The sequence below is a fragment of the Hypanus sabinus genome, chromosome 9, assembly GCF_030144855.1.
Source record: "Hypanus sabinus isolate sHypSab1 chromosome 9, sHypSab1.hap1, whole genome shotgun sequence".
Taxonomy (NCBI): domain Eukaryota; kingdom Metazoa; phylum Chordata; class Chondrichthyes; order Myliobatiformes; family Dasyatidae; genus Hypanus; species Hypanus sabinus.
Window position 1 is genome coordinate 104,085,378 of NC_082714.1, and position 27,849 is coordinate 104,113,226.

Genomic DNA, 27,849 nt, shown 5'->3' on the forward strand with positions numbered 1-27,849 from the left:
ATGAAACATGAATAAAGTGCTTGAGAGTACATAATTGATAGTTTAAGTAAACATTCAAATATATAATAAATATATATAGCCTCCCAAACTCATAGTATTTATGAACAAAAGAAACAAAAAGAAAAAAAACACTAACCAACATGGGCCATTGCATAATGTTAAATACATACAGTAGTGCCAATAACTCTGAACCTCCATCCAAATAATTAAGGATAATAAAAGTAAGGTTTAGGAAAAGACAATTTAACTCATATGAAAATGTTGAATAAATGGTCTCCAAGTTTCTTCACATTTAACTGAAGGATCAAAAACAATAGTTGGAGGATTAATTTCTTTCCAACTCAATAAAATAATCTTCTAGCCATTAATGTAACAAATGCAATCATTCGTCGAGATGAAGAGGATAAACGACTATTATCCACCATTGGTAAACCAAAAATTGCAGTAAAAGGATGTGGTTGGAAATTGATATTCAGAACTCTTGAAATAATACTGAAAATATCTTTCCAGTAATTTTGTAAACAAGAGCAAGACCAAAACACATGGGTCAATGAGGCAACATCAGAATGACATCTGTCACAGGTTGGATTAACATGAGAATAAAATCGAGCAAGTTTATCCTTAGACATATGAGCTCTATGTACAACCTTAAATTGTATTAGAGCATGTTTAGCACAAATAGAGGACGAATTGACTAATAGTAAAATTTTCTCCCACTGCTCAGTGGATATAAGACAATGAAGTTCTTCTTCCCATTCCATCTTAATTTTTTCTGATATGCCTGGCTGTATTTTCATGATCATATTATAAATGACAGCTACTAAACCCTTTTGACGAGGAATCAGAGCTAAAATTCTTTCCGTAATGTCCAATGGACATAGTTTCGGAAAAGACTAACTCATTATACAAAAAATTTCTAATTTGCAAATATCTAAAAAAATGGGTTTTAGGTAAATTATATTTATTAGATAGCTGTTCAAAGGACATAACACTATCATCCAAAAACAAATCATGAAAACATGTTATACCTTTTGTTTTCCATAAAAGTTTGATCCATAAAAGACGGCCGAAAGAAATAGTTAGATATTATAGGGCATGATAAAATAAACTTATTCAAACTAAAAAATTTACGAAATTGAAACCAAATTCGCAATGTGTATTTGACTATAGGATTAGTTATTTGTTTATTTAATTTAGATAAAGAAAAAAGAAGTGAAAATCCTAAGATTGAAAACAATGAGAAGTCTTGTACAGATTTACATTCCAAATTTACCCATTGTGGGCAAGCAGCTGTAATCAATTCTTGTGTCCAAAATATTAAATATCGTATATTAACTGCCCAATAGTAAAATCTCAAGTTTGGCAAAGCCAAACCACCCTCCTTCTTAGGCTTCTGTAAATATTTTTTTGCCTAGTCTAGGATTTTTATTCTGCCACAGATAAGATATTTTGGAGTCAATAATATCAAAAAAAGATTTAGGAATAAAAATTGGTAATGCTTGAAATAAATATAAGAATTTGGGTAATACCATCATCTTAATAGCATTAATTCTACCAACCAATGACAAAGATAGTGGAGACCACCTGATAGCAAGTTGCTTAATCTGGTCAATTAAGGGTAAAAAGGTAGCTTTAAATAAATCTTTATGTTTTTTTAGTAATTTTAATAACTAAATAAGTAAAATAATCTGTAACAACCTTAAATGGTAAATGTTTATAAATTGGAACTTGCATATTTAATGGAAATAATTCGCTCTTATTAAAATTCAATTTATAACCAGAAAAGTTACTAAACTGAGCAAGCAAGGATGAAATAGCAGGAATAGATCTTTCAGGGTCAGATATGTATAGTAACAAATCATCAGCATATAATGATAACTTATACGTCCCCTCACCACGAGTAATACCCAAAATATTAGGTGATTCACGAATGGCTATAGCCAAAGGTTCTAAAGCTATGTCAAATAGTAAAGGACTTAAAGGACAATCTTGCCTTGTACCACGGAATAACTGAAAAAAAGGAGATCTTTGATTATTGGTAAAAACCGAAGCCAAGGGTTTATGGTATATTAATTTAATCCATGATATAAATTTTGAACTAAAATTAAAATGCTGCAACGTATTAAATAAATATGGCCATTCAACTCTATCAAATGCGTTTTCAGCATCTAAAGAAATGACACATTCTGGTATTTTAGGTGGAGTATAAATAATAATTTTCTAATGTTAAAAGATGAATAGCGATTTTTAATAAATCCAGTCTGATCTTCAGAAATGATTTGAGGTAATATATTTTCTAATATAGTAGTAAAATTTTACTAAAAATCTTAAAATCTGTATTCAGCAAGGATATAGGCCGATAGGATGCACATTCAATAGGGTCTTTATCTTTTTTAAGAATTAAAGAAATAGAAGCTTCATAAAAAGATTGTGGCAATTTGCCTATAACTAACTCATCTTTAAAAATTTTACAAAGCCAAGGAGAAAGTATAGAGGAAAAAGATTTTAAAAATTCTGTAGAATAACCATCTGGACCAGAAGCTTTACCGGAATTCTTTGAAAAAATAGCCTTTTTTAATTTCAGTTTCCGTGATAGGTGTATCTAAGAATACACTGTCCTCTACTGTTAATTTTGGAATATTCAATTTCCTTAAAAATTCATTTATTATAGAAAAGTCCTCAGCAAATTCTGATTGATATAAGGAATTATAAAAATCTTGAAAGGCTTTATCTCTTTATGGTCGATCGTCAAAGTGCCATCTTGTTTACGAATCCTAGTAATCTGTCGTTTAGCCAAAGCAGTTTTCAATTGATTAGCCAATAATTTACCAGACTTATCTCCATACACATAAAACTGGGTTCTAGATTTAAATAACTGATTTTCAATCGAAGAGGATAATAACAAACTATGCTCCATTTGAAGTTCCACTCTTTCTTTATAGAGTTCTTTGCTGGGGGTCACTGAATAAATCTTATCAATTGCTTTGATCTTATCAGCCAATGTTAATATTTTAGAATTAGTCTGTTTCCTAACTCCAGCCGAGTATGAAATAATCTGTCCATGAATAAATGCTTTAAAAGTAAAAGTATCCCATAAAATTCCACTAGCGATCTCTGTAGAATTTGTTGAGAAAAACAAATCTATTTGTTGTTTGATAAAATTGACAAAGTCTAAGTCCTGCAATAAAATAGAGTTGAACCTCCAAAATTTAGCATTAATAGATGAATTCATTATCTTAATAGATAATTTCAAAGGTACATGATCAGAAATGGAAATAAAGTCATATTTACAATCGATAACATCTGTAAGTAAACGGTGATCAATGAAAAAGTAATCAATTCTTGAATAATTGTGATAAACATGAGAAAAGTATGAAAACTTTGTCATTGGGGTGTAAAAAAATGCCAAATTTCAAAAATTGCTGAATCAGTCATAAAGAAGTTGATAAGAGAGGCCGATTTATTCGGAAGAACTTGGGTGGGCTTGGATCTATCCATCGAAGGGTTTAAACAACAGTTAAAGTCCCCACCCATTATCAGTCTGTACTGATTCAAATTGAGAAAGGATGCAAATAGACACTTAAAAAATTCAGGACAATCAGTGTTTGGAGCATAAACATTAACTAAAACAACTTTTTGATTAAAAAGTAGACCAGTAATAAGCAAAAATCTACCTTGTGGGTCTGAAATTGTTTCATGATGTATAAAGGAGGTTGAAGAATCTATAAAAATGGAAACGCCTCTTACTTTGGCTTGAGAATTCGAGTGATATTGTTGACCTTTCCAAAACCTAAAAAAGTGTTGACTATCCATGAGTCTTACACGAGTCCTTACATGACTTACATGAGTCTCTTGTACAAAGATAACATTAGCATTCATTCTATGGAATACTTTTTTTCCGTTTAATCGGATGATTTAAACCATTAGTATTCCAAGAAACAAAATTAATAACCCTATCCATATTGACAATATTTATTACAATTAACACATAAGGTTAAAAAAAAGATGAACTCATGAATCTGGAAGAGGGAAGTAAGTTCAAGGAGAAACCGGAAGTCACAGCACTGCAACCATTTTTGTAGTTTCATATGAGCCCATGAAATAAAACTAAGCATAAAGCAAGCAAAAAGAAAAGAAAGAAGAAAAATCCCCCTCCCTCCACCCTCAAAACCCCAGGAAAAAAGCCAAAAAGAGGCAAGCAATGTAACACTAAAATTACCCCCATATCTCAAGACGGCAACTCAAACAAAAAAAAATTGAATAAAAGATACAAACCACCCATATTATAAGAAAGGGTTGGTATAACAAAAATTAAAATATAAAATTAGTATTATATATATAAAACAAAGGATTTAAAAAAAATTAAAATGATAAAACCCATAAATAAATAATACTGAATTAGTGTTTTAAAAGAAAGTTTGAAACTTATTCAAACACATCAAAACGGATATGACGTACCAAGCACTAAAGCCTTTCGGGAAGAAGAAATGACATTTTTTTTTAAAAATCTTAATATTTAACCGTTAAAAATATAAAAAATTGTATACAATTTAAAAGAAAACCCTAATAAATTATTTTCAAAACAGATTAATAATATGAAAAAATAACGAACTCAGAATAAACCAAAAATGAACTTTTACCATGTATAGAAAATAAGCCATAATTTAAAAAAAAACAGCATTTTATAAATGATCCAAATCTTATAAACTAATTATTACATTAGTCAACCCGATAAAATGTTATTCTTCCAGAAAACTTTGAGCATCCGCTGGAGATTTAAACAGCCGATAAGTTCCGTCTTCAAGAGAAACTCTCAAATGTGCTGGAAATAACAGCGCTTGCTTGTAGCCTTTCTGATGAATTTCCGACACGACCAATTTAAAAGCCATTCTTGCCCTTAAAACTTCGGGACTGTAGTCTTCCAGAATACGGAATTTAAAATCTTGAAAGCTGATCATACCCTTTTTCAGTACAGCCCGAATCAGATGCTCTTTGGTATGAGGATAATGGATCCGGAGAATTACTTGTCGCGGTTTCAAACTTGAATCTGAATGAAAACCAGAAATGCGATGTGCACGGTCGATTATTAGAGGGGAATCCAGTACTTCTGAACCAAAGACATCCATTAAAAATTTGGAGAAAAAAAGTGAGATTGCCATTCTCAATCTTTTCCGGAGTCCCAATTAACCGAAGATTTTGTCTTGGAGAGAGGTTTTCAAGATCAGTAATTTTAGACTTATAACGATCCATCTGTTGAGAAGTCAAAGTTTGCTGTTGTTGCAAAGTTTCAATTATAAGATCTCTCTTATGAGCGGCTTCTTCAAGAACTAAAATATTTGCTTCTTGTTTTTGTGACTCCAGTGTAAATGCTTGAAGTTTTGCCTCAAATGCCTTTAAAATTTCATCAAATGTAGAAAGCTTTGCCGTTAATTTACTCTCCAGTTTTTCAAGTGTGTCGTCCATAAGATTCGCAATTGCTTCTAAAGTTACCGGTACTTTCATGTTTCAATTCCTTTGCTTTAGACATTTCAGCGAGTTGAAAATGATTCAAACAGTTGAAAAAAATTTCATATGTTTAAACCCCTTTAGAATAGGTATAAAAAGATCAATTAGGGGTGTTTGTAGGTTAAAAAAAAGTGAAAGGTTTGGAGCAAAGCCTAAAACCACTTCACTCCATAAGCGCCATCTTGAGACCTCTGGGGAAAACCTTGAATGACTTTGTGGGAGCACACTCATGCACAGCTATTTTAATTAAGTCTATAATGACCCTGGTGCAGTCATACAGGTCCTCAGATAAGTTCCCAAACATAGCCCAATCCACTGACTCAAGGCAACATTTTCCAGAGGGCAGATTTAGTATGGAGATAAGAGTAATTGCTTTAGCCAGATGGCTGTGAATGTGTGGAATTCATTGCCACTGACAACTGTGAAAGCCAAGTCATTGGGTATATTTAAAACAGAGGTTCATAGGTTCTTGATTAATCAAGGTATCAAAGGTTTCGAGGGAGAAGGCAGGAGAAAAGGGTTGAGAGGGATAATAATAAATCAGCCATGATGTAATGGCTGAGCAGACTCAATCGGGAAAAATTGGTGAATTCTGCCCTTTCCCTCTTAGGGTGTAATCAAGCTGTTTTCTCATCACCACCCCCCACCCCCTTAGGTAGGAAATATTCCAGTATGACAGTAGGTCATTTGTGTTGACCTGTAGAGTGCATGAGTGAAGGAGAATGCACAAGTTACTGTGGGATACTGTAAATAGCTACAAGGTGGCAGGAATCAAAGCGCAGAACTGTGCAAGTGAAATGAATTAAGTGAAATAAATTAAGACTGCAACAAGAATATACTTACGATTAACACACAAGACATTCAATCCAGTCAGTCAATGATTTCATTGCTTCAAATCTTCCAAACTTCAGTCAGGTGCACTATCTGCTTTAACCACTTCAAATGACAATGTTCTCCACTTAAACCAGTAAGATTGGAAAGGCAGGCTGATATTTCCAGTGGATCAGAAAAAGAATTCTCTGAAATGAGTTCAGCAAAATAGCAGCGATGAACATGAACTAGCAGACTTGACAAGAACTTTTAACCAAGGGATTGTGGTCTGTGGAATACTAAACCAAAACATATTTACAAGAGTACTGTGTTTAGGGTGCCTGTATTTTCATAACTAAAGCGTGGTTTCAGCTGAAAAGAAATGAATACCTTTAATATTTGAACACCTTAGGCAACTGAATTTCCGAGATAAATAAAATGACTTCATGCAAATTATGCTCTCGAATGCAAAACTAGAAATGAGAACTACATTCGCATAAAGAAGTTTCTGGGTTCCTGTTCAACAGCAAGCTGAATAGAACCAAAGGATAAACTTGCACATTTGTATTAGTCCATACATAACTAAAGATATGGTTAAACAAAAACAAACTTTTTTACAATGGCCCTCAAGAGGATTTTCCAATTGTCCATCTTGCTGTAGAAGCTTCTGCTGCCAATCTTATGGTGGCACTCAAAGAAAAGTCGGAAATTCAACCTTCACTTTACTCAAACATTTTAATAAAGTGTAAATATTACAATACAAATCAAACAAATTCCAACCGGGCAACAGTTTTGCCTTTCTACTTATAAAAAGTCCCAGAAAATTTAACAATTGCATTGCAATAGGCAGCTGTCAAAGCAGCATGATCTGAAAAGTCTTTGCTCAGGATATCTCCTCTTCAAAAAATGTTCCCACGTAGATGGATATAATTTATTAACCCTGGTATCTTCCTCGTTTCATTATCACGGCCTTGGTGGGCGCATACTGGGTGGTGGAGGACCTGAAAGTGAGTTAGACATATTAGAACCCACTGCACCGGATTTAATTAAAAATGAGATAATATCAGACAGAGCATTTTCAGCTTGAACCTACATTTGGAAGTTAATATGTACAACAATAGTCTGGTAAGTTACTTAAGTACAGGCAGCCCCTGGGTTACGAGCGAGGTCCATTCCTGAGTCTGTCTTTAAGTCGGATTTGTACGTAAGAACAAGTACATCTGGTATTATTTAGCGTCAGTTAGTCAAACGTTTGTCTTAGTATATAGTATATATTTTACCTCTGTATGCATATAAAACACCTAAGAAACGTATTTATTCCAATAATTAAACCACTGCATTGCTTAGTAATAATTGTAGCTTTCAAATGCTCCATTATTCTCACTTTATCCATTAACCTTTAAAATTGTTTCGATCGTTGACCGACTAGCCTAACGCTTTTCCAATGACTGATGACATTTCACCTCTTTCCAAACGCTTTATTATTTCCACTTTTTCAATTGTGATCGCTTCCCATCAACGGAACAGAAACACTGTGGGTGGCAGGTCCTGAGCTCCACCGGGTCCAAAGGACCACCACACTGAAGTCCCCGAGTCCTAAAGTCCACCGCACTTAGACAGGTTAAATGGGACAAGTGGGGGCTGTGCTGGGTTTGGGTTTGGATATTTGATCCTCCACAATATTCCACGTGGGAATTTAAACTGAAGGTGGCAGTGTTTTTTTTACGAGGTCGAGTTGCGAGCTCGACATCAACCTGGTACGGATGGAGAGTGCGCTCGGAAGCAGTCTGTCACTGGATCGAACTCTGGAACCTCCGTTCTCGAGCCTGGCACTGATCTCACTGCGCTACCAGCCCACCAGAGGGGGGGGGGTGGGCAGGTGACAATTGCTAAGATAAATTTAAGTCAAATACAAAGTTACACACTCAACACTGTCAACGGCAACGACTTAAAATGGAGGACAGCTTTGAGATCCGACTTAACATGGCGGAAGCATCGCGATCTGACTAAAAATGGCAGACAGCGTTCTTCCTTGGTTTGTAAGTACGAGTTGTTCGTAAGTCGGAAGTTCATAACTCGGGGATTGACAACAATTTAACTGGAGTGTGCATCCAGGATTGATTACAGGATTCTGAATCAGGAATTGTTTTGTCAGTATTACAAAGGGGGACATGTTAAACATTATGGCATGCACAGGACTGATAAATCCCCAGGACCAGATGAGATCTATCCCAGGTTGCTGGTAATAGATTGCTGGGACCACAACTGGTAAGGTAGCAGAAAACTGGAGGATCGCAAATGTTGTTTAACGAAAGCAACAGCGATAAGGTAGGGATCACTACAGCTTGGTGAGTCTTAAACCAGTTCCATGGAAATTACTGGCAAAAATTTGAAGAGATAGGCTTTATATGCATTTGGAAAGACGGGTTGTCAGGGATAATCAGCATGGCATTGCAGGAGCAAATCCTGATTTTGTTAAGATTTTTTTTGGAGGAAGTAATTATAAAGTTTGATGAAGGAAGGATGGTAGACACTATTAAAATGGGACGTTGCTTAAATAAACATTAACTAATGATAAGGCCCCACATGGTAAGCTGGTCCAGGTTTAGGCATGCAGGATCCAAGGCAAGTTTGCTAACTGCATTCAAATCTGAGTACTAAGCTATAAAGCCATAGACATAAGAGCAGAATTTGGCCCATCAAGTCTGCTCCACCATTTCATCAGGGCTGATTAACCATTCTCCTGTCTTCTTCTCATAACCTTTGACGTCCTGACGAATCAAAGACCTACCAACCTCTGCTTTATGAACACCCAATGACTTGGCCTCTACTGCAGTCCATGGTAGTGAATTCTACAGATTCATCACCCTCCGGCTAAAGAAATTCCTTCTAATCTCTGTTCTAAATGAACGTTCTTCTATTCTGAGGTTGTGCCCTCTGGACTCTCTTAATACAGAAAACATCCTCTCCACATCCATTCTATCAAGGACCTTCAATAGGTTCCAATGAGAACCCCCCCCCCCCCCCACTTCTTCTAAACACCACCAAGTAAAGGCCCAGAGCCAGCAAACATTCCTCATATGTTAACCCTTTCACTCCTGGAATCATTTGCGTGAACCTCCTCCAGATCCTCTCCACTGCCAGCACATTTTTTCTCAGATAAGGAGCCCAAAACAGCTAATAATCCTCCCAGTGTGGTCTGATCAATGCCTTATAAAATCTCAGCATTACTTTATACTTTCGTCCTCTTGAAATAAATGCTAACATTCCATTTGTCTTCCTTACCACCGACTCAACCTGCAAGTTAACTTTAGGGAATCCTGCACAAAGACTCCTAAATCTCTTTGCATCTGATATTTGAATCTTATACATTTAGAAAATAATCTACACCTTTATTCCTTCTACCAAATTGCATGACCATAAATTTCCCTCACTTCCATTTGTAACCACATAACAATTACAGAACGGAAACAGGCCATCTCGCCCTTCGTCTATGCCGAACGCTTACTCTCACCTCGTCCCACCTACCTGCACTCAGTCCATAACCCTCCATTCCTTTCCTGTCCATATACCTATCCAATTTTTTTTTAATGACAAAATTGAACCTGCCTCTACCACTTCTACTGGAAGCTCGTACCACACAGCTACCACTCTTTGAGTAAAAAAGTTCCTGCTCATGTTACCCCTGAAGTTTTGTCCCTTAACTCTCAACTCATGTCCTCTTGTTTGAATCTCCCTTATTCTCAATGGAAAAAGCCTATCCACGTCAACTCTATCTAGCCCCCTCATAATTTTAAGTATCTCTATCAAGTCCCCCCTCAACCTTCTATGCTCCAAAGAATAAAGATCTAACTTGTTCAACCTTTCTCTGTAACTTAGGTGCTGAAATCCAGGTAACATTCTAGTAAATCTCCTCTGTACTCTATTTTGTTGACATCTTTCCTATAATTCGGTGACCAGAACTGTACACAATACTCCAAATTTGGCCTCACCAATGCCTTGTACAATTTTAACATTACATCCCAACTCCTATACTCAATGCTCTGATTTATAAAGGCCAGCATACCAAAAGCTTTCTTCACCACCCTATCCACATGAGGTTCCACCTTCAGAGAACTATGTACCATTATTCCCAATACTCTCTCTGCCCATCACTCTGCCTGTTCTCCATCTCCCTCTCGTGCTCCCCTCCCCTTTTCTTTCTCCCGAGGCCTCCCATCCCATGATCCTTTCCCTTCTCCAGCTCTGTATCACTTTCGCCAATCATCTTTCCAGCTCTTAGCTTCATCCCACCTCTTCCAGTCTTCACCTATCATTTCACATTCCCCTCTCCCCCCACTACTTTCAAATCTCTTACTATCTTTCCTTTCAGTTAGTCCTGACGAAGGGTCTTGGGGCCTGAAACGTCGACAGTGCTTCTCCTTATAGATGCTGCCTGGCCTGCTGTGTTCCACCAGCATTTTGTGTGTGTTGTCACCATCATTCCTAGATCACTCTGTTCTACTGCATTCCTCAATGCCCTAACATTTACCATGTCCTATTTTGATTAGTCCTACCAAAATGTAGCACCTCACACTTATCAGCATTAAACTCCATTTGCCATCTTTCAGCCCACTCTTCTAACTGCCAGCTCTTTGCCCATTTTCCCATACTACCCAAGTCTTTCTGCAGACTTACTGATTCCTCAACACTACCTGCCCCTCCACCTATTGTTTACAAACTTGGACACAAATCCATCAATTCTGTCACCCAAATCGTTGACGTTTAATGTGAAAAGCAGTCACAATACTGACCCCTACAGAACATCACTTGTCATCGGCAGCCAACTAGAATAAGCCCCCTTTACTTTGACTTTCTGCCTCTGCCAATCAGATAATCTTCTATCCATGCTGGTATCTTTCCTGTAATACTATGGGCTTTTATCTTGTTAAGCAGCCTCATGTGCAGCACCTTCTCAAACGCCTTCTGAAAATTCAAGTGTACATTCACTGACTCCCCTTTGTCTATCTTGCCCGTTACTTCCTTAAAGAATTCCAACAGATTCGTCAGGCAAGATTTCCCCTTAAGGAAACCATGCTGACTTCAGCCTATTTTATCACATGTCTCTAAGTACCCCAAAACCTCATCCTTAATAATGGACTTCAATATATTCCCAATCAATGAAGTCAGGCTAACTGGCTTATAATTTACTTTCTTCTGTCTCCCTCCCTTCTTGGAGTGACACTTGCAGTTCTCCAGTCCTCCAGAACCATTCCAGAATCTAGTGATTCTTGTAAGATCATTACTAATACCTCCACAATCTCTTCAGCTACCTCACTTAGAATGCTGGGGTGTAGTCCATGTGATTTATGTAAATTCAGACCGTTCGGCTTCCCAAGCACCTTCTCATTGGTAATAGCAACTTCACCCACTCCTACCCACAATGCTTTTGAATTTCGCGCATACTACTAGTGTCTTCCATAGTGAAAATTGATGTGAAATACCCAAGTTTGTCTGCCATTTCTTTGTCCCTCATTACTACATCCCCCGTGTCATTTTCCAGTGGTCCAATACCCACTCTTGTCTCTTTTACTCTTTATATATCTGGAAAAAAATTGATATTAATTTTGATATCTTCATATTTCACCTTTTCTCTCCTTATGGCTTTTTTTAATTGCCTTCTGTTGATTTTTAAAAGCTTCCTAATCCTCTAGCTTCTTACTAATTTTTGCCCTCTCTTTTGCTCTTATGCTGTCTTTAATTTCCTGTCAGCCACTGTTGCCTCATCCTCCCTTCCTCTTTGGAATTTATCTATCTTACGCCTTCTGAAGTGCTCCCAGAGACTCCCGTTGATAAACTGACAGACTGGGGCTCAAGTTGATAGCTGCCCAAAAGTCAAACTACATGAAGATAGAGTGGTAAAGACAGCATATGGCATACTTGCTGTAATATGCAAGGGTAGAGAATATTGAAATCAGAAAGTTATCTTTAATTTTACAGAACACTGGTTAAACCACAATTCAGTATTCAGAGTCTCAATGGTGAGAAATGCTGGCTATTAAAGTTGCAGAACTTCAACCCCAAAGAGATTATGACAAAAAAAAACTTTGAACTTGGATGGGAAACAAACCTCTGAAACAAGATATATATAAATAAAATGACAGTAACATGGCTGTATCTACTACTCTCCATGTTATCTCGGAGTAGCTGTATAGTTGATCGGTAGTGCAAGCAGCCACAGAGCACGCTGTTAACCCTAACTCCAGTAAGTCCCCACAACCAACATATAACACATCAACTTCTGGAGTATTTAGAGCCAACATAAATGCCCACTCATCAGGTTTGACTCAGAAATAAGTTTCCGTATGAATGAGGATAGTTAATGACGAACCAGGTTTTCATTGCTATTTTTTGGGATTCACCTACAAATGACCAGGTGTTAAATTCTATTTCACAATTTGCTACTGAAAGACTTGAATTTATGACCAGTTGCTTGCCTAATGCCATAACTAGCTATGAGATGCCAGCTGGGGAATTAAATTTGGGTACATTCTATTAGTCTGTAGATAACAATTTCAGATCTGAATCAAACAGTAGCCCAAACTTGCCTCTCATTCCTGGCGGTGGTGGTCTCATTCCTGGTGGCATTCCCATTGGTGCTCCTCGGCCAGGAGGCATTCCCATAGGTGGTCCCATAGGCGGCCGCATACCAGGAGGAGGGCCCATCATACCTGCAAATCAATTACATACAACGTTGGAGTCTTGAGCACAAGTGAAATGAGTCACTCTCCTCTTGCTAGTAAAAAGCATAAAGGTCAGTTCCATGGAATGCTACTTTCACACTAGGGTGAACAGTCTGAGTACACTGCAAACAAATACACTGACTGAGAGATGGCGCAGGGACAAATCTGCTTTCCTGGGGCAATAGGTCACCTGGGAAAGGAAGGATCTGTACAGATCAGACAAACTGCACCGTACTTGCCCTGGAAATGGGTATTTTTACTTAGAGGGGTTGAACGAGATTTCCTAGGTGATGGGCTGTTGACCAATGAAAGAAGTAAAACCAGAAATGGAAGGAAGAAAAAGTAAAAAGGAAGGAATCAAAAATTAGAAAAGAAATGGAGTTGACCCTGCTTGATGCTATGTACATAAATGCCAGAAGAATCGTGAATAAGGAAGATGAATTCAAAGCACTAATAATCTCACAGAAATACACTTTCTCTCATGAAAACATGACTCGGAGAGGGTCACAATTAGAAGCATTAGACTCAGAGATGAGATGGCAAAAGGGATTACAAGAGAGGTGGACAACATTTGTTCAACAATCACAGGCATGAGAAATTACATATTTGAAAGATCATCATATGAGACTTTATGTGCAACTGAGGAATACAAATCAAGTGAAAAATACTGTTGCAAGGGAACAGCACATTTTAACTGAGTCACTTAACAACAAAAGAAAAGCACTAGGACAATTATAATCAGAATTACCCCAGTCTATCCCAATATCAAAAATGCATTCATAAAGAACTTCGGCAGTACGCAGAAAAAAAAGCAGCTGTAGTTCCAGATTTAGTTTTAGTGAATGAAGTTGAGCATGTTGGAAGTGGGAGAACATTTTTGTAGCAGTAATCATTTGGTTTGTCCAGCATAGTTATGGAAAAGATTTGAAAAAACAAAGGTTTAAGTTGGCATAAAGCCAATTTTGCTAGACTAAAAAATTGTTTCAGAAGTGAACAGCACACACCTATTTGAAGAACTATCAACAGCATTGAGATGGGAAGTATTCAAGGTGTTTAGTACAAATATCTTTCCTAAAATAATGTGGATTGCCAAATCTATAGTCCTCTTAAATTCATATGGATAAGATTCAGCAAAAACAAAAAGCAGCTTGCTTTGGACAGCAAAAGCATGACACAGTAGACATTAAAAAGGAAAATCGGAAAGCAAGAGCTAGTATGGAAAAATATGAAGGGTCTGGGTGCGAAACATCAACTTTTCCATTGTACTCTGCCTAGCCTGCTGAGTTCCTCCAGCATTTTGTGTGTGTTGCTTGGAGGCATAGATTCAATAGATTTGGGAGTTTGCAAAGAGAGAGGGGGAAAACTCAATGTCAGGGGCCTGGATCTGACAATGGGGAAGAGTGGTAAATAAAGAAAAAGTAGAATGTATTTAGAAACAGAAGAGATTCTGCAGATGCTGGAAATCCACAGCAACACACCTAAAATGCTGGGAGAACTTAGCAGGTCAAGCAGCATCTATGAAAAGATATAGCATTCGACATTTTGGGCCAAAACCTTTGAGTCCTGATGAAGGGTCTCTGCCCAAAATGTCGACTGTCGCCTTTCCATAGATGCTGCCTGGCCTGCTGCGTTCCTCCAGCATTTGAGATGTATTTATAAAAAACTGGGGCATACAAGTCATAGACCTGCTGCTGAAAGGCTGGATTAGGTTGCAAAACAAAATCCACGTTTAAACAGACACCAAGACCAATCAGCTACACGTTCTATGAGAAGCCATAACTGCACTATGTGAGTGGTGGCAAAAATGCAAGGCTTTGAGTATTTAGCTCCTAATAAATGCCTCCCTACCACAGGGGCATCAATCATAAATTTAAGCACTAAAATACATTTTTAGAGTTGATTTACTGCAACAGATCCTCTGTAGCAGTGCAGAGCTACTATTTGAACCTTTCGGTGTTACTGAACATACACAGTAACTATTTACAAAATTCACCAATTGGACTTCATGGTTTTTTTCCCTTGTTCAGTCAGGGCAAATATTGCGCCAACTAAGAGCATGTAGAAAAGAAAGGAATTATGAAATAATAAAGTGAAAGTTGACAGCTTGATTCTGTTGTAGTTTGACAACACAGTATACTTATAACAAACTGTCCTGATATCCTCTAGTAAGCTGTCAGTGTGTAGTTCTCACCTGGTGGTGGCGCTCCTCGGCCCAATGGTGGGGGGCCTCCACGGCCTGGACCATATTGCTGAGGTGCTGCTGCAATGCTGGATGTAACTGCAGCTGCTGCAACTGTCCCACGTGCTTGGGGTGTCATCACCTATTAATATCAGTATGAACAGCATCAATAAACACCAACTCCTGACCACTGTAAACATCACATCCCGAATTTGCCAGATTTGACAAATTTATGATGCAGAGCCACTTCAGTAGCTATTCTTATCATGAGATTAATTCACACAAGGTTTAAGACTCCTGTACTTGTAACCTGCAGCATAAACAATGTACTCAGTGGAAAATTTTCCAGTCAACAGAAAGAGCCAAGATATACCAAGGACCCCGTAAAAAAAGTACTGGCAGATCTTGTAATCAGTAATTATTTAGACTAATGTGCAACAAATTTAAATGGGCAAATAATTTCCCAGCAATAAATTTCAGTTCATATTAATATATTCCTTTTTAAGGGCATATTACAATGCACAATAATCGTTGCTATAGGGACAGAATGATGTACAAAACTAATTAAGGGATAAATAATAAACTTTGGTTTCAAAATCAGCAAGGGCAGGCAAGTCACTGCTCTCAGCACAAGTCAATCAGATTCTTTTATACGGAAGATGCGAACATGTTAAATAACTAGTTTACGGTGGCGTACTCTGGCATCTTAATATCTGGGTACAGACCAGTCAAAGAAAATTAAAGCATTGCAGTAGATAAATGACAAGAGAACGACAGCGAGGAAGATTCGCACCTGCTGAGATGGTCCTCCTACTCCTCGGACAGGACCTGCCAACCCAGCTGGAGCCTGTGGCATTGGTGCTCCAGCAGGGACACCACGACCCGCTGCTCGACCAATACCAGGACCTCCGGCTGCCCCAGCAAGGGGCACACGAGCAATTCCAGTCTGCAATTAAGAAGGCATGTGTAATCCAAGATGTCCACAAATGAACAACTACAATCCAATTCTAGCAAAATCTCCAATATTCAATGCTACCTCCAATTCCTCTCCCCACAGATTTTAAGGTGTACACACAATGGGCCGAACAGCATGATACCAAACATACACTGACATAAAATGTTTTAAATTGGTGCTTTACTACCTGGACTCACTTCTGTTGTTGCCTCTCAAAATGATCCTCAGTTGGCATCAACCTCCACTTCAATCCACTGCAGCATTCTTACCACGTTAAACTGGCTCAGTGCACTGAGACAATGCATTACCCCTCTTACACACACTTGTATTAGCAAAGACTATGATCACTATGTTTGTTTAATTCTGACAGCAACAGGGACAGTATTAAAAAAAATATTACCCTGGACGAGTAAGTGCACATTGTATCAAGGTGAATTGATTTATTATTGTCACAGATACACGGAAACCCCATTCTCCTGCCTATTCCCCGTAACTTTCACACCATGACTTATCAAGAATCTATCAACCTCTGCCTTTAATACACCAATGACCTGGCCTCCACAAACCACAAATACCACAGATTCAAAATCCTCTCACTGAAGAAATTCCTCATCTTGGACATCCATCTATTCTGAGGTTGTGCCCTCTGTTCCCAGACTCCCCTACTATAGGAAACATCCTCTCCATATACACTATCTAGAACTTTCAACATTCAATAGGTTTCAATCAGATCTCCTCTTATTCTTCTAAATTCCAGCGAGTAAAGGCCCAGAGTCATCAAACACTCTTTATATGACAAGCCTTTTATTCCCAGAATCATTTTCATGAACCTCCTTTGAACCCTCTTCAATGTCAGCACATCCTTTCGTAGGTAAAGGCCCAAACTGCTCCCAATACTCCAAGTGAGGTCTCATCAGTGCCTTATAAAGCCTCAGCATTTCATCCTTGTTTTTATATTCTTGAAATTAATGCGAACATTGCAGTTGTGTTCCTCAGCACTGACTCAACCTGCAAGAATCCTGCATGAGGACTCTCAAGTCCCTTTGCACCTCAGAATTTGAGTCTTTGCCCTGTTTAGAAAATATTCCTTCTACCAAAGTACACGACCATACACTTACCAACACTGTATTCCATCTGCCACTTCCTTGCCCATTCTCCAAATCTGTCCAAGTCCTTCTGCAGACTCCTTGCTTCCTCAACGCTACCTGCCTCTCCACTTTGTCTTTGTACTGGCTGCAAACTTGGCCATAAAAGCCATCAATTTCGTCATCCAAATCACTGGCATACAACATAAAAAGAACTTTGCAAACACCATTAACCATCAACAGCCAATCAGAAAAGGCTCCCTTTATTCCCACCCTTTGCCTCCTGCCAATCAGCCAATATTCTATTCATGTAGCATCTACTATCTACCGTGTAATACCATGGACTCTTATCTTTCTATGCAGCCTCATGTATGGCATCTTGTCAAAGGCTTTCTGAAAATCCAAATGTACAACATCCACCGAGAATTCCTCAAAGAATTCCAACAGATTTGCCAGACAAAAATTTCCAATTTTATCATGTGTTTCCAAGTACCTCAAAACCTCATCCTTAACAACAGACTCCAGTATCTTCCCAACCACCAAGATCAGGCTAATTGGCCTAGAATTTCCCTTCCTCTGCCTTGCTCCCTTCTTGGAAAGTGGAGTGACATTTGTGACTATTCAGTCCTTTGGAACCATAACAGAATCCATTGATCCTTAAAAAATCATTACTAACGCCTAAATAATCTCTTCAGCTATCCCCTTCAGAAACCTGGGGAGTAGTCCCTTTGGTCCGGGTGACATATCTACCTTCAGACCTTTCAGTTTCCCAAGCACCTTCTCCCAAGTAATAGCAACTGGTTCTGTCCCTTGACACTCTTGAACTTCTAGTATACTGCTAGTGTCTTCCACAGTGAAAGATTATTCAGTTTGGCCACCACTTCCTTGTTCCCCACTACTACTTCTCCACCGTCATTTTCCAGTGGTCTGATAGTTACTCTCGCCTCTCTGTTACTCTTTAAATATCTGAAAATAACCTTTGGCATTCCTTTTGATATTATTGGCTAGCTTACCTGGTGTTTAATCTTTTCCTTCTTTATGGCTTTTTAGTTACATAGAAAATAGGTGCAGGAGTAGGCCATTCGGCTCTTCGCGCCTGCACCGCCATTCAGTATGATCATGGCTGATCATCCAACTCAGAACCCTGTACCTGCTTTCTCTCCATACCCCCGATTCCTTTAGCCACAAGTTGCCTTCTATTGGTTTTTAAAAGTCTCCCATTCCTCTAACTTCCCACTAAATTTTGCTCTATTATATGCCCTTTCTTTTGCTTTTATGTTGGCTTTGACTTTCCTTGTTTCCAAGGTCAACTTGCCTTTAGAGTACCACTTCTAGTTTGGGATTTATCTATCCTGTGCCTTCAAATTGCTCCCAGAAACTCCAACTATTGCTGCTCTGCTAATGCCCCTTCCAATCAACTTTGGACAGCTCCTCTCATACCTCTTTAATTAGTGATAGCTGATAGCAAATGTAAGGAAGCAAACCAATCCATTAGACAGCTGACATACAACACAGGTTTGTTGTTAATTTTCCACCTAAAAGTTATTTTATACATGTATATCACAAACACATCACAAGCCAAATAAATTACCGCAAAACAGAAGATTTTTTGAAACTCCTTAACAATGGATCTAATATCTCACTCACCTAGGTGTGTGCTGTGTATCTAAACAGTCAAAGATCACTTGTGACAGGCTCACTGAAAAGCCTACGTGATTTACTATCAACTTCAGTCACGTTCATAAACACAATTCCAAATTTAACCACATATATTGAAGTGAAAATTTGGTCATACTTATCAACAATTTACACAATAACACTTACTACCTTCTCCTAATATCTGACAATTGTTCTTGGCTTCAAATATTCCACAACATTTCTTTAAACACACTGAATAATTGCAACAGCCACTACCTATAGCAAATCTCTGAATCACCAGTAAATACAATAGCATTTGGAGATCATGTTAACTGAAAGTGCAAACTGAGCATTTCCTTAGAAAATCAAGATCATTCTTATGGATACTAGAATTATCCAATCCCCAGAGCTTAGAAAGAAGATCCTTACATCTTTTGGGGGAGGTCCTTCCACTGTCATGGAAACCAATGTTTCACCACGTAGCAAGACCAGTCCAAGAACCCGCTTCTCCTCCCGCTCAGGTTGTTTGGAGTTCTTTGGCCTTATGCAGAATAGCAAAAGAATTAGTTTTCGAACAACCTAAAGATTCATATTTAAACTATTTCCACATCTCATTAAGTCTAGCAAGGCCATGCCTTCAGTTTTATTAAATCACTTATGTTGCAGAAACATAAGGTTGCTACACTAGATGATTTTAACTTTCCACATACTGACTGGAAATCCCATACTGTAAAAGGACTAGATAGGATAGAGTTTGTCAAATGTGTACCGAAAAGTTTCCTTCATCAGTAGGTATAAGTCCCAACGAAAGAGCGTGTGATACTGCATCTGCTATTAGGAATGACACAAGGGAGGTGACAAAAGTTTGTGTAGGGGAACAGTTTGCATCCTGTGACCACAACACCATTAGTTCCAAAGTAAGTATACAAAGAGATAGGTCTGGTCCGCATGCGGGTTGAGATTCTAAATTGGAGAAAGGCCAGTTTTGACGGTCTCAGAAATTACCTGACAAGCGTGGATTGGGATTGGCTATTTTCTGCAAAAGGCGTACTTGACTTGTGTGGGAGACCTTCAAAAATGAAATTTTGAGAGTACAAAGCTTGTATGTGCCTGTCAGAATAAAAGGTAAAGGTAACAAGTGTAGGGAACCTTGGTTTTCAAGAGATGTTAAGGTCTTGGTTATGAGATAAAAGGAGATGTATAGTAGGTAGAGGTAGGCAGGAACAAATGAGGTGCTTATGGAGTACAAAAAATGCAACAGAACACTTAAAAAAGAAATCAGGAAGGTTAAATAAAAGAAGGCATGAAACTGCTCTAGCAGACAAGGTGAAGGAGAATCCTAAGGGATTTTACAGGTATGTTAAGAGCAAAAGGATTGAAGGGACAAAATTGGTCCTCTGGAAGACCAGAATGGTAATTCATGTGTGAAGCCAAAACAGATGCGGGAAGATCTGCATCTGTATTTACTCAGGAGACAGATGCAGAATCTATAGAAGTGAGGCAAAGTGGCATCAACTTTATGGACTCTGTACAGATTAGAGGAAAAGATGTTTGCGACCCTGAGGCAAATCAGAGTGGGTAAATCCCCAGGGCTTGACAAAGTGCTCCCTTGGACCCTACCAGAGATATTTAAAACCTCCTTAGTGACAGGACATATACCAGAGGAGTGGAGGATAGCCAATGCTGTTCTGCTGTTTAAAATAGCCTCTAAACAGAAACCAAGAAATTACAGGTCAGCAGCTCTGTCCAGTTGTGGGAAAGTTATTGGAAGGTATTCTAATGGACTGGATATATACATATTTATATGGATACAGGCTTATTAAGGATAGTCAGCATGGCTCCGTGCGTATAGGGTCATGTCATAGAGCTTCTCGAGGAAGTTACCAGGAAAGCTGATGAAGCTTGATGTTGTCTACATGGATTTAGTAAGGCATCTGACAAGGTCCCACATGGGAGGCTAGTCAAGAAGGTTCAGTCGTTCGGCATTCAGGATGTGATAGTAATTTGGATTAGACATTGGCTTTGCGAGAAAAGCCAGAGAGAGTAATAGAGGGTTGCCTTTCTGACTGGAGGCCTGTGACCAGTGGTGAGCTGCAAGAACTGATGTTGAGTCCTTTGTTGTTTGTCATCTACATTAATGATCTGGATGATAATGTGGTTAACTAGATCAGCAAATTTGTGAATGACCCCAAGACTGAGGTTATAGTGGACAGTGAGGAAATTTATCATGGCTTGTAAAGGGATCCACAGCAGCAGGAAAATGGTCAAAAAATAATGGCAGATAGAATTCAATGCAGACAAGTGCGAGGTTTTGTGCTTCAGTCAGACCAACCAGGGTACAAGTAGGTCTTACACAATGAACAGTAGGGAACTGAGGACCTGGGAACAAAGGCACCTGGGAATACAGGTACATAATACGATGAAAGTGGTGTCAGGGGTAGATAGGGTCGTAAAGAAAGTTGTTGGCACACTGGCCGTCATAAATCAATGTATTGAGTACAGAAGGTGGGATATTATGTTGCAGTTAAACAAGAATGTGGAAGATTGAGGGGTTTTGATAGAGGTTTACACAATTATGACGATATAGATAGGGTAAATGCAAGCAAGCATTTTCCACTGAGGTTTGGTGGGACTACAGCCAGAAGTCATGGTTTACGAGTGAAAGGTGAAAAGTTTAAGGAGAACATAAGGGGAAACCTCTTCACTCAGAGGGTCGTGAAAGTGTAGAATGAGCTGCCAACACATGGACTTTGCAAGCTCAATTTCAACGTTTAAGAGAAGCTTGGATATAGGTACATGGGTAGTAGGGTATGGAGGGCTATGGTCCTGGTGCACGTCTTTGGGAGCAGGCAGCTTAAATGGATTCAGCATGGACTAAATGGGCCGGTGGGCCTGTTTCTGTGCTGTACATCTCTATGACTCTAACATAATTAAATTTATCCTCATCCATAAGGCACATGCAGAAATGAGAATTCTCTTAAAAGTATTAACGATTTGCGCTGACAACGACCCTGGCAGGAAGACTACAGATAACACAAGAAAACAAACCAAAAATGACTCTTCGGATACAGCTCCAAGTGCTTGGTTACCTCTAGCGAATCACACATGTGCATTTTTCATACACAGGCCCAGTCACCTATTGCAAGAAAATTGTTCAACTTGGGGACCAGTGATGAAAAATATCTATGTTCTACTAATGTGCATTGTAAAGATCATTATTAAATGATGTTGGAAGGCCTGTAATGAAATTGCATGAAAGACTGTGCTATCTTCACTTGAGAAATCTCATTTAAAAGCACTAAATATTGAATTTTCCTTGTTTGTTTAAGCTGTGCCTAGTACTAATATTCTAGTACTAGTATTAAATGTGATAACTCATTATTTTAATCGTCATTGGTAGCTTTCCCACACCCACACATTTAGCTTTGACTAAGCCCTCTAGGCCAATAGATATCTTTATGGGCTTACCTAGTTTTACAGGACTCTTTAGGCCCCATGGACACACACAAAGGCTTAGGTGTGAAATAATAAGGCACTATTTTAACTTTATTTCAATCATTAGTTTAGAATTGCATCATTAAATGCAAATAATCCCATATCACTTTTAAAAATATTTAGATATAGCACATTAACAGGTCCTTCCAGTCCAACAAACCTGTGTGACCCAATTACCCCCATTGACTAACTGACCCGCACGTATTTGAATTGTGGGAGGACCAGAAGGAAAGTCACATGGTCACAGGGAGAACATAAAAATTCATTACAGACAGCAGTGGAATTGAACCCAGGTCGCTGGTACTTTAATACCATTGTGCTAATCACTACACGACTGTACTGCCCCTTATTACCAGGGATGACTTGCTTGTGGTAAATGCAACAATCCATAATCCACAAAAGTAAATCTACATTTAAGTTTCAATAGTTCCATTTAGTATCAGATAAAGAAATGCAATATACATCCTGAAACTCTTGTTCTTTGCAGACATCCACGCAAACAGAAGACAGCTCCAAAGAATGACTGACAATAAAAACCTTAAGAAACCCAAAGCCCCCCTACTTTCCCCCTCCCATGCACAAGTAGCACAAAAGCAATGACCCACACCCTCACCCACCTTTCAGCTGCCAGAAATGGACTCAGTGAGTAGGGAAAGGAATCTGTGGTCGAGGATGAATTGCTTGAAGAATTTACTGGGCATTGCACAAGCAGTGTTGCAATTTAAACAGTGGAAGATCAGTGGTTGCAGTTAATGTTGGCATTCAAATGACAATATTTCAGGTGATACTGCCAAAGGTTGAGGAATATAGAAGAGTCTGAAAATATAAGTTTGGGAAGCATGAGGAGAAACAAGGAGGAAAACTAATTGCAAGTTCTGTGCTGGAGATGCGTGAGGGAAAGGAAAGAACTTTAGGTTTGGCCCAATTAACACATGGAAAGGAAGAGACAGAGGCTGCTAATCAAATTAGCTCAATCTTAGTGACAAGCAATTCTCACACTTAATGGGAGCCAGGGAGACAAAGTGGAGGGATATAAGGTGGCAGTCTGCAGCAACAGAAAAAAAAACTAGTTTACCTCTGAGCTGGAATAAGGAGCAATTCTGACAGATTAGCAAAGTCCAAGCATCCCACCCAGCATAGTCTATATGGTCTAAAGTGACCACCTGGTGAATGGATAAGCAAGCTATTGCACATCTGGTCAAGCAACCAGATTAGTTAAGCAAATTAGTAATTATAGAAATAATACAGTAAAGCTGTCAAAGATGAGCTAACAGGGATTCAGGAAGCACTATTTCAGGTGAATTAGAAAAATTCCTCTACCCCAGAGCTCATCACTGAGAAGTGTAAAGAGGACCTGCAATTGTTGGGGGAGGGGTGGGGAAAGACAAGGAAATCATTTCTCCTACTGTAACAAAGTAGCAAGCCCACTTCAGTCACCAATGGTGAATGTGACCTTGTATTTTCATGTGGGAAGAGACTTTAGAGAAGGAGGGAATGACTGAATTCAAAGATGACATTGAAAAGCAACCAGAGGCCAAGATACTTGCTAACATAGAGGCTAACATACTTGCTACTTAGTCTTTTCTGTCCCCATCTAACCCATAGTAGCCAAAAATATACCTCAGTACTGAATAAAGTCAACCTCCAAAATGAAAGTATGGGACAAGTTAAATGGGACTAAGGATCAAAATTCCCAGAACTAGGATTCTAAGAGTTGGCTGTAGAAAGTAGATGCAAATCTCTAGACGTTGGACTGGAAATTCAAAAAAAGTAATTCAAGAAAGAAGAGGGAGAGAAAGCAGAACCAACTCATTTAAGTATCTGTTATTGGCAAAAAAATGTAATTCTTTATTAAAAAGAATACACAACCTAAACATGCTTATGAACTTTGATAAATATAACGAGGAATAATATTGAAAGGCAATGCATAAAGTGTACAGTATTTGAATTTCCAAAATACACCAAAAAGGTATCAAATAAAATGTTATTGCACAAGGTGTGGGCATAGGTATTAACATATAAACTTGGATAGAAAATTAGGTAACTGATAGTAAATAAAGTGGGGGTTAGAGGGTCATCTTCAATTGGCAAGACTAACCAGTAGGGCCTCAGATATTTAAAACAACTTGGATGAAAAAATCAACTCAAATGTAACCAAATATGCTGCTGATACATGCTAAGCGAGATAGTAAACTGTGATGGTTTTAGACAGGTTAGGTGAGTAAGAACAAACTAAAGAAATGGAGCATTATATTGGTAATGAACTATTTCTGAACAACAATAAAAAGCAGATTGTTTAAATGATATGACACTATTAAATGTACTTTTTGATAAAGATCTGGGTAGCCTTGTACAAGAAGCAATGTTGGTAAACTACTTGGGAGTTTATAAAGCTTTAATGGGCATGAAGGCTCAGTATAAACCAGCCAGTAATCACCATCTTCACAATGTACAACAGGAAGATGTCTCTCAAGAATACTATAATGCAGTAATAAAACCAGAGCAAATATTCTTCCTCTCCATATAGAAATTAATTTTAAGCTTCTTACTTGATCTTCCTGAACTCGTCACAATCACATAGGATAAGATTCATGTGTTTGTCAAACGCTTTGAAGGTTCCAATAAAGATGCGCCCATCCTGAAGGATGCACCTCATTCTGTAGTCAATATGCTGAAGCATCTTACTGCTCTTACCCACCGTCTGATGAGAGAAGTTATTACAGCAAATGGTCATTACACCATAGACATTTCAACGCTTTTCTAGCTTATAAGCAGTACTAGATTTCACTTTACCCAGTTTAGAGACTCAAAACTGATTTCCACTGATCATAGCTCAGTCACTAGTATTGCTTTGGAGTCACTCTTGGCTAGAGAACAACGGACACCAAGCCAGTAATATTCAAACCAACAATCCTTAACCAGAATAACTTTAAAAGTAAAGTCATACAGATTTCATTATATACGCAAGTTTTTATAACCATCATGCCTTGTGTTCTGCCATATTTTGGCAATTCAATTCTCAAGCTTGTAAGTTAAATAAGATGAAAGGTGCACTTAAAATTACTATTTTTTTTGATTATGACAGAACTCCCAAATCTTTCCCAATCTGCCCTTGAATATGCTGCTTGTCTTTCAAAGTTTTAATAAGCACACATGCCTACATTCTCTTTCTTCCATAAAGGTCCCACCCCAAACAGCTTCCCACTCCAACTGCCAGCTCTTCAATCTTGGGGCAAAGCTGTTCCCTGACAGGGTCAAAGAGCATAACAGGGTACACAGCAAGTTAGTCACACTTCTTATAATCCAATATTCCACATTTGCTGCAATTTATGGGACAGAAAAAATAGGGTGATTCCCTTTTGACAATGTTCCAAAGAAGGCCATTTTACTCTTTGACTAGCCATATTACAATTAATCAGACTAAATATTGTGTTCCAGTGTTTCACAGAATTATATCATTCCCATGTAAATCATATTTTTTCACTCCTTTTCACAATTGTAATTTAAGCAATATGGCCAAAGCTCCCTTTTCTTTACAAACCTTCCTTTCTATTTCAATTGGAAACTCTCATTATGCAGCATATGTGATTGCTACCTCTTTTAGTCACACACATGTAGTTATGTAACTTTCGGCAGACTCGTTTTATATTCACAGTGGATTTCAGTTAATGTGGGCTTTCAGTTAACAACTTTTAAAGAACAAAAACAAATAGAGAAAATAGTTGGGTTTCCCTTCGTTTATTTATTTGGGACGCTTTGCTGCTTAATTGGGACAGGAGACTGTTGCCAAAAAGTTTCTAACTAGCGTCCATCAGACTCTACAACGTGCTTAGAGTGAGCAGTTTTTAAATAGTGTCAGTTGTGTGAGCTTGTGTTCAAAAAGCAGTGACTTTTGTCACTGATAGTAAGACAATTCAGAACTGATTTGCTCACTGCGGTTTCAAGCACTCAGACTTGGAGATGCCAAAAACAGCCAGGAGTGAAAATTAAACAATTTCACTACTTTGACAAGTTGGGAACTACAAAGAATTTGAAAGTATCAACAATCATCTTGAATGTTACAATGAAAATGAGGATTTGGAGGATATAATCATTAGAAGCATTTTATGAAGGCAGTCATATCTGTGCTGATTTTGTCCATTTACAGTCAATGAAAAGGACAAGACATTGATAACAACTGGGAACTAACACACAGTTCTAGAGCACTGTAGTTGTTTTGATAGTGTTCTAATTTGTTTTGAATGTCACTTAAATACATTTTGTTACTCAGTTATATAGCACAACCCTAAAACTGGAGATTAGACTCATGGAGGCAGTGGCATCTCTATCTCAGGAACACCAGCTTGTTATTTTTCATACACAGTTTAAATGAAACCAGGCCAATTTGTAACCCTGGTGAAATCTGTTTTCTTTACTGTGCAAATGAGTACAATTCCAAACTTTCATACTAGGGAGGGAGACTAAACCCTCGGAATCACTCTTCTCATAGCCATTGTGTTTTGCTGCAGTAACCACCCCCGCCCCCGTGTCAGAAAGTGATGTGCAGGCTCCACCGACTCACTACCCCGCCGTCCCTCTCCCCAATACCCCTCTTTCCCCACGTGGTCACAGACCCATTCCCACTCCTTTGCCCCCATCTGCTCAGTCCTCTCCCATTCTCAACTCACACTTCCCATTCATTTCCACTCACCCACCTCTTCACTACCTCAATCCTGAGACCCTCCCCCACTCTATCACATTCTTCATCCATAGCTACAGCCCCGAAAGTCTCCTTCTCCCCCACCCGCTCATAGCCCCTCTCCCACTCCTACACCACCCGCCCCCAGCGCTTCAAGGTCCCGAGTACTAGGCCGCAGGCTGCCGCCAACTCCGAAAATTGTATTGCGCACCAACTGTGAGCGCAATACAATCCAGACATCGTTTATCGGGGACCCGAAGAAGGGTATCGAGCCTTCTTACCATGGTTGCGGGCGGGATGGGCGCACAACCCGACGGATTGCAGAGCGAGAGAGGAGAAGCAAAAAATTCCTACGAAAGGCCGCAGGTACCGAGATTCGCGCGCCGAGTTTGCGCGTGCGCCGTGCCGGCGGTCCCCGAGCCGCATGGGCGCGGAGCAGCCTGGGATACTGGCGAGGGCCGGTCGCGGGGGAAGGAGGTCAGAGTTGCGACTGGAAGAGTTCGCTCTGTGTCTGAGACTGGTTTCAAAGCTGGACGTCCTTCGCAAACCTGTCCCCAGACTCCCTTAATGTGTCGGAATAGGAGGCCATTCAGCCCCTCGAAGTCTGCTGTGCCGCTCGATAGGGATCGTGGCTCATTCGACATTCCTCAAATTCACTTCGTATACAACTCTTCATTCCCTTACTGATCACATCCTTAAAGATATGCACAATGAATCTATCCAGCAGTTCTCTGTGTCAATGCCACAGATACAATGCTGAGAGAGGTTTTGGAATCGGTTTA

The 27,849-nt window shown here is 38.8% G+C and overlaps 1 protein-coding gene across 1 annotated transcript; it reads right to left on the bottom strand.

Moving 5' to 3' along the window:
- Nucleotides 1-7,031: 7,031 nt before the first annotated feature.
- On the bottom strand, nucleotides 7,032-27,507 carry snrpb (small nuclear ribonucleoprotein polypeptides B and B1). The gene is made up of 7 exons (XM_059980342.1): nucleotides 27,349-27,507; nucleotides 24,939-25,090; nucleotides 19,324-19,435; nucleotides 16,010-16,162; nucleotides 15,229-15,358; nucleotides 12,903-13,025; nucleotides 7,032-7,316 (listed from the first exon to the last, which is right to left on the bottom strand). The coding sequence occupies exons 1-7, from the start codon at nucleotides 27,349-27,351 to the stop codon at nucleotides 7,279-7,281; spliced, it is 711 nt and encodes a 236-aa protein (XP_059836325.1). The 5' UTR covers nucleotides 27,352-27,507; the 3' UTR covers nucleotides 7,032-7,278.
- Nucleotides 27,508-27,849: the final 342 nt, after the last annotated feature.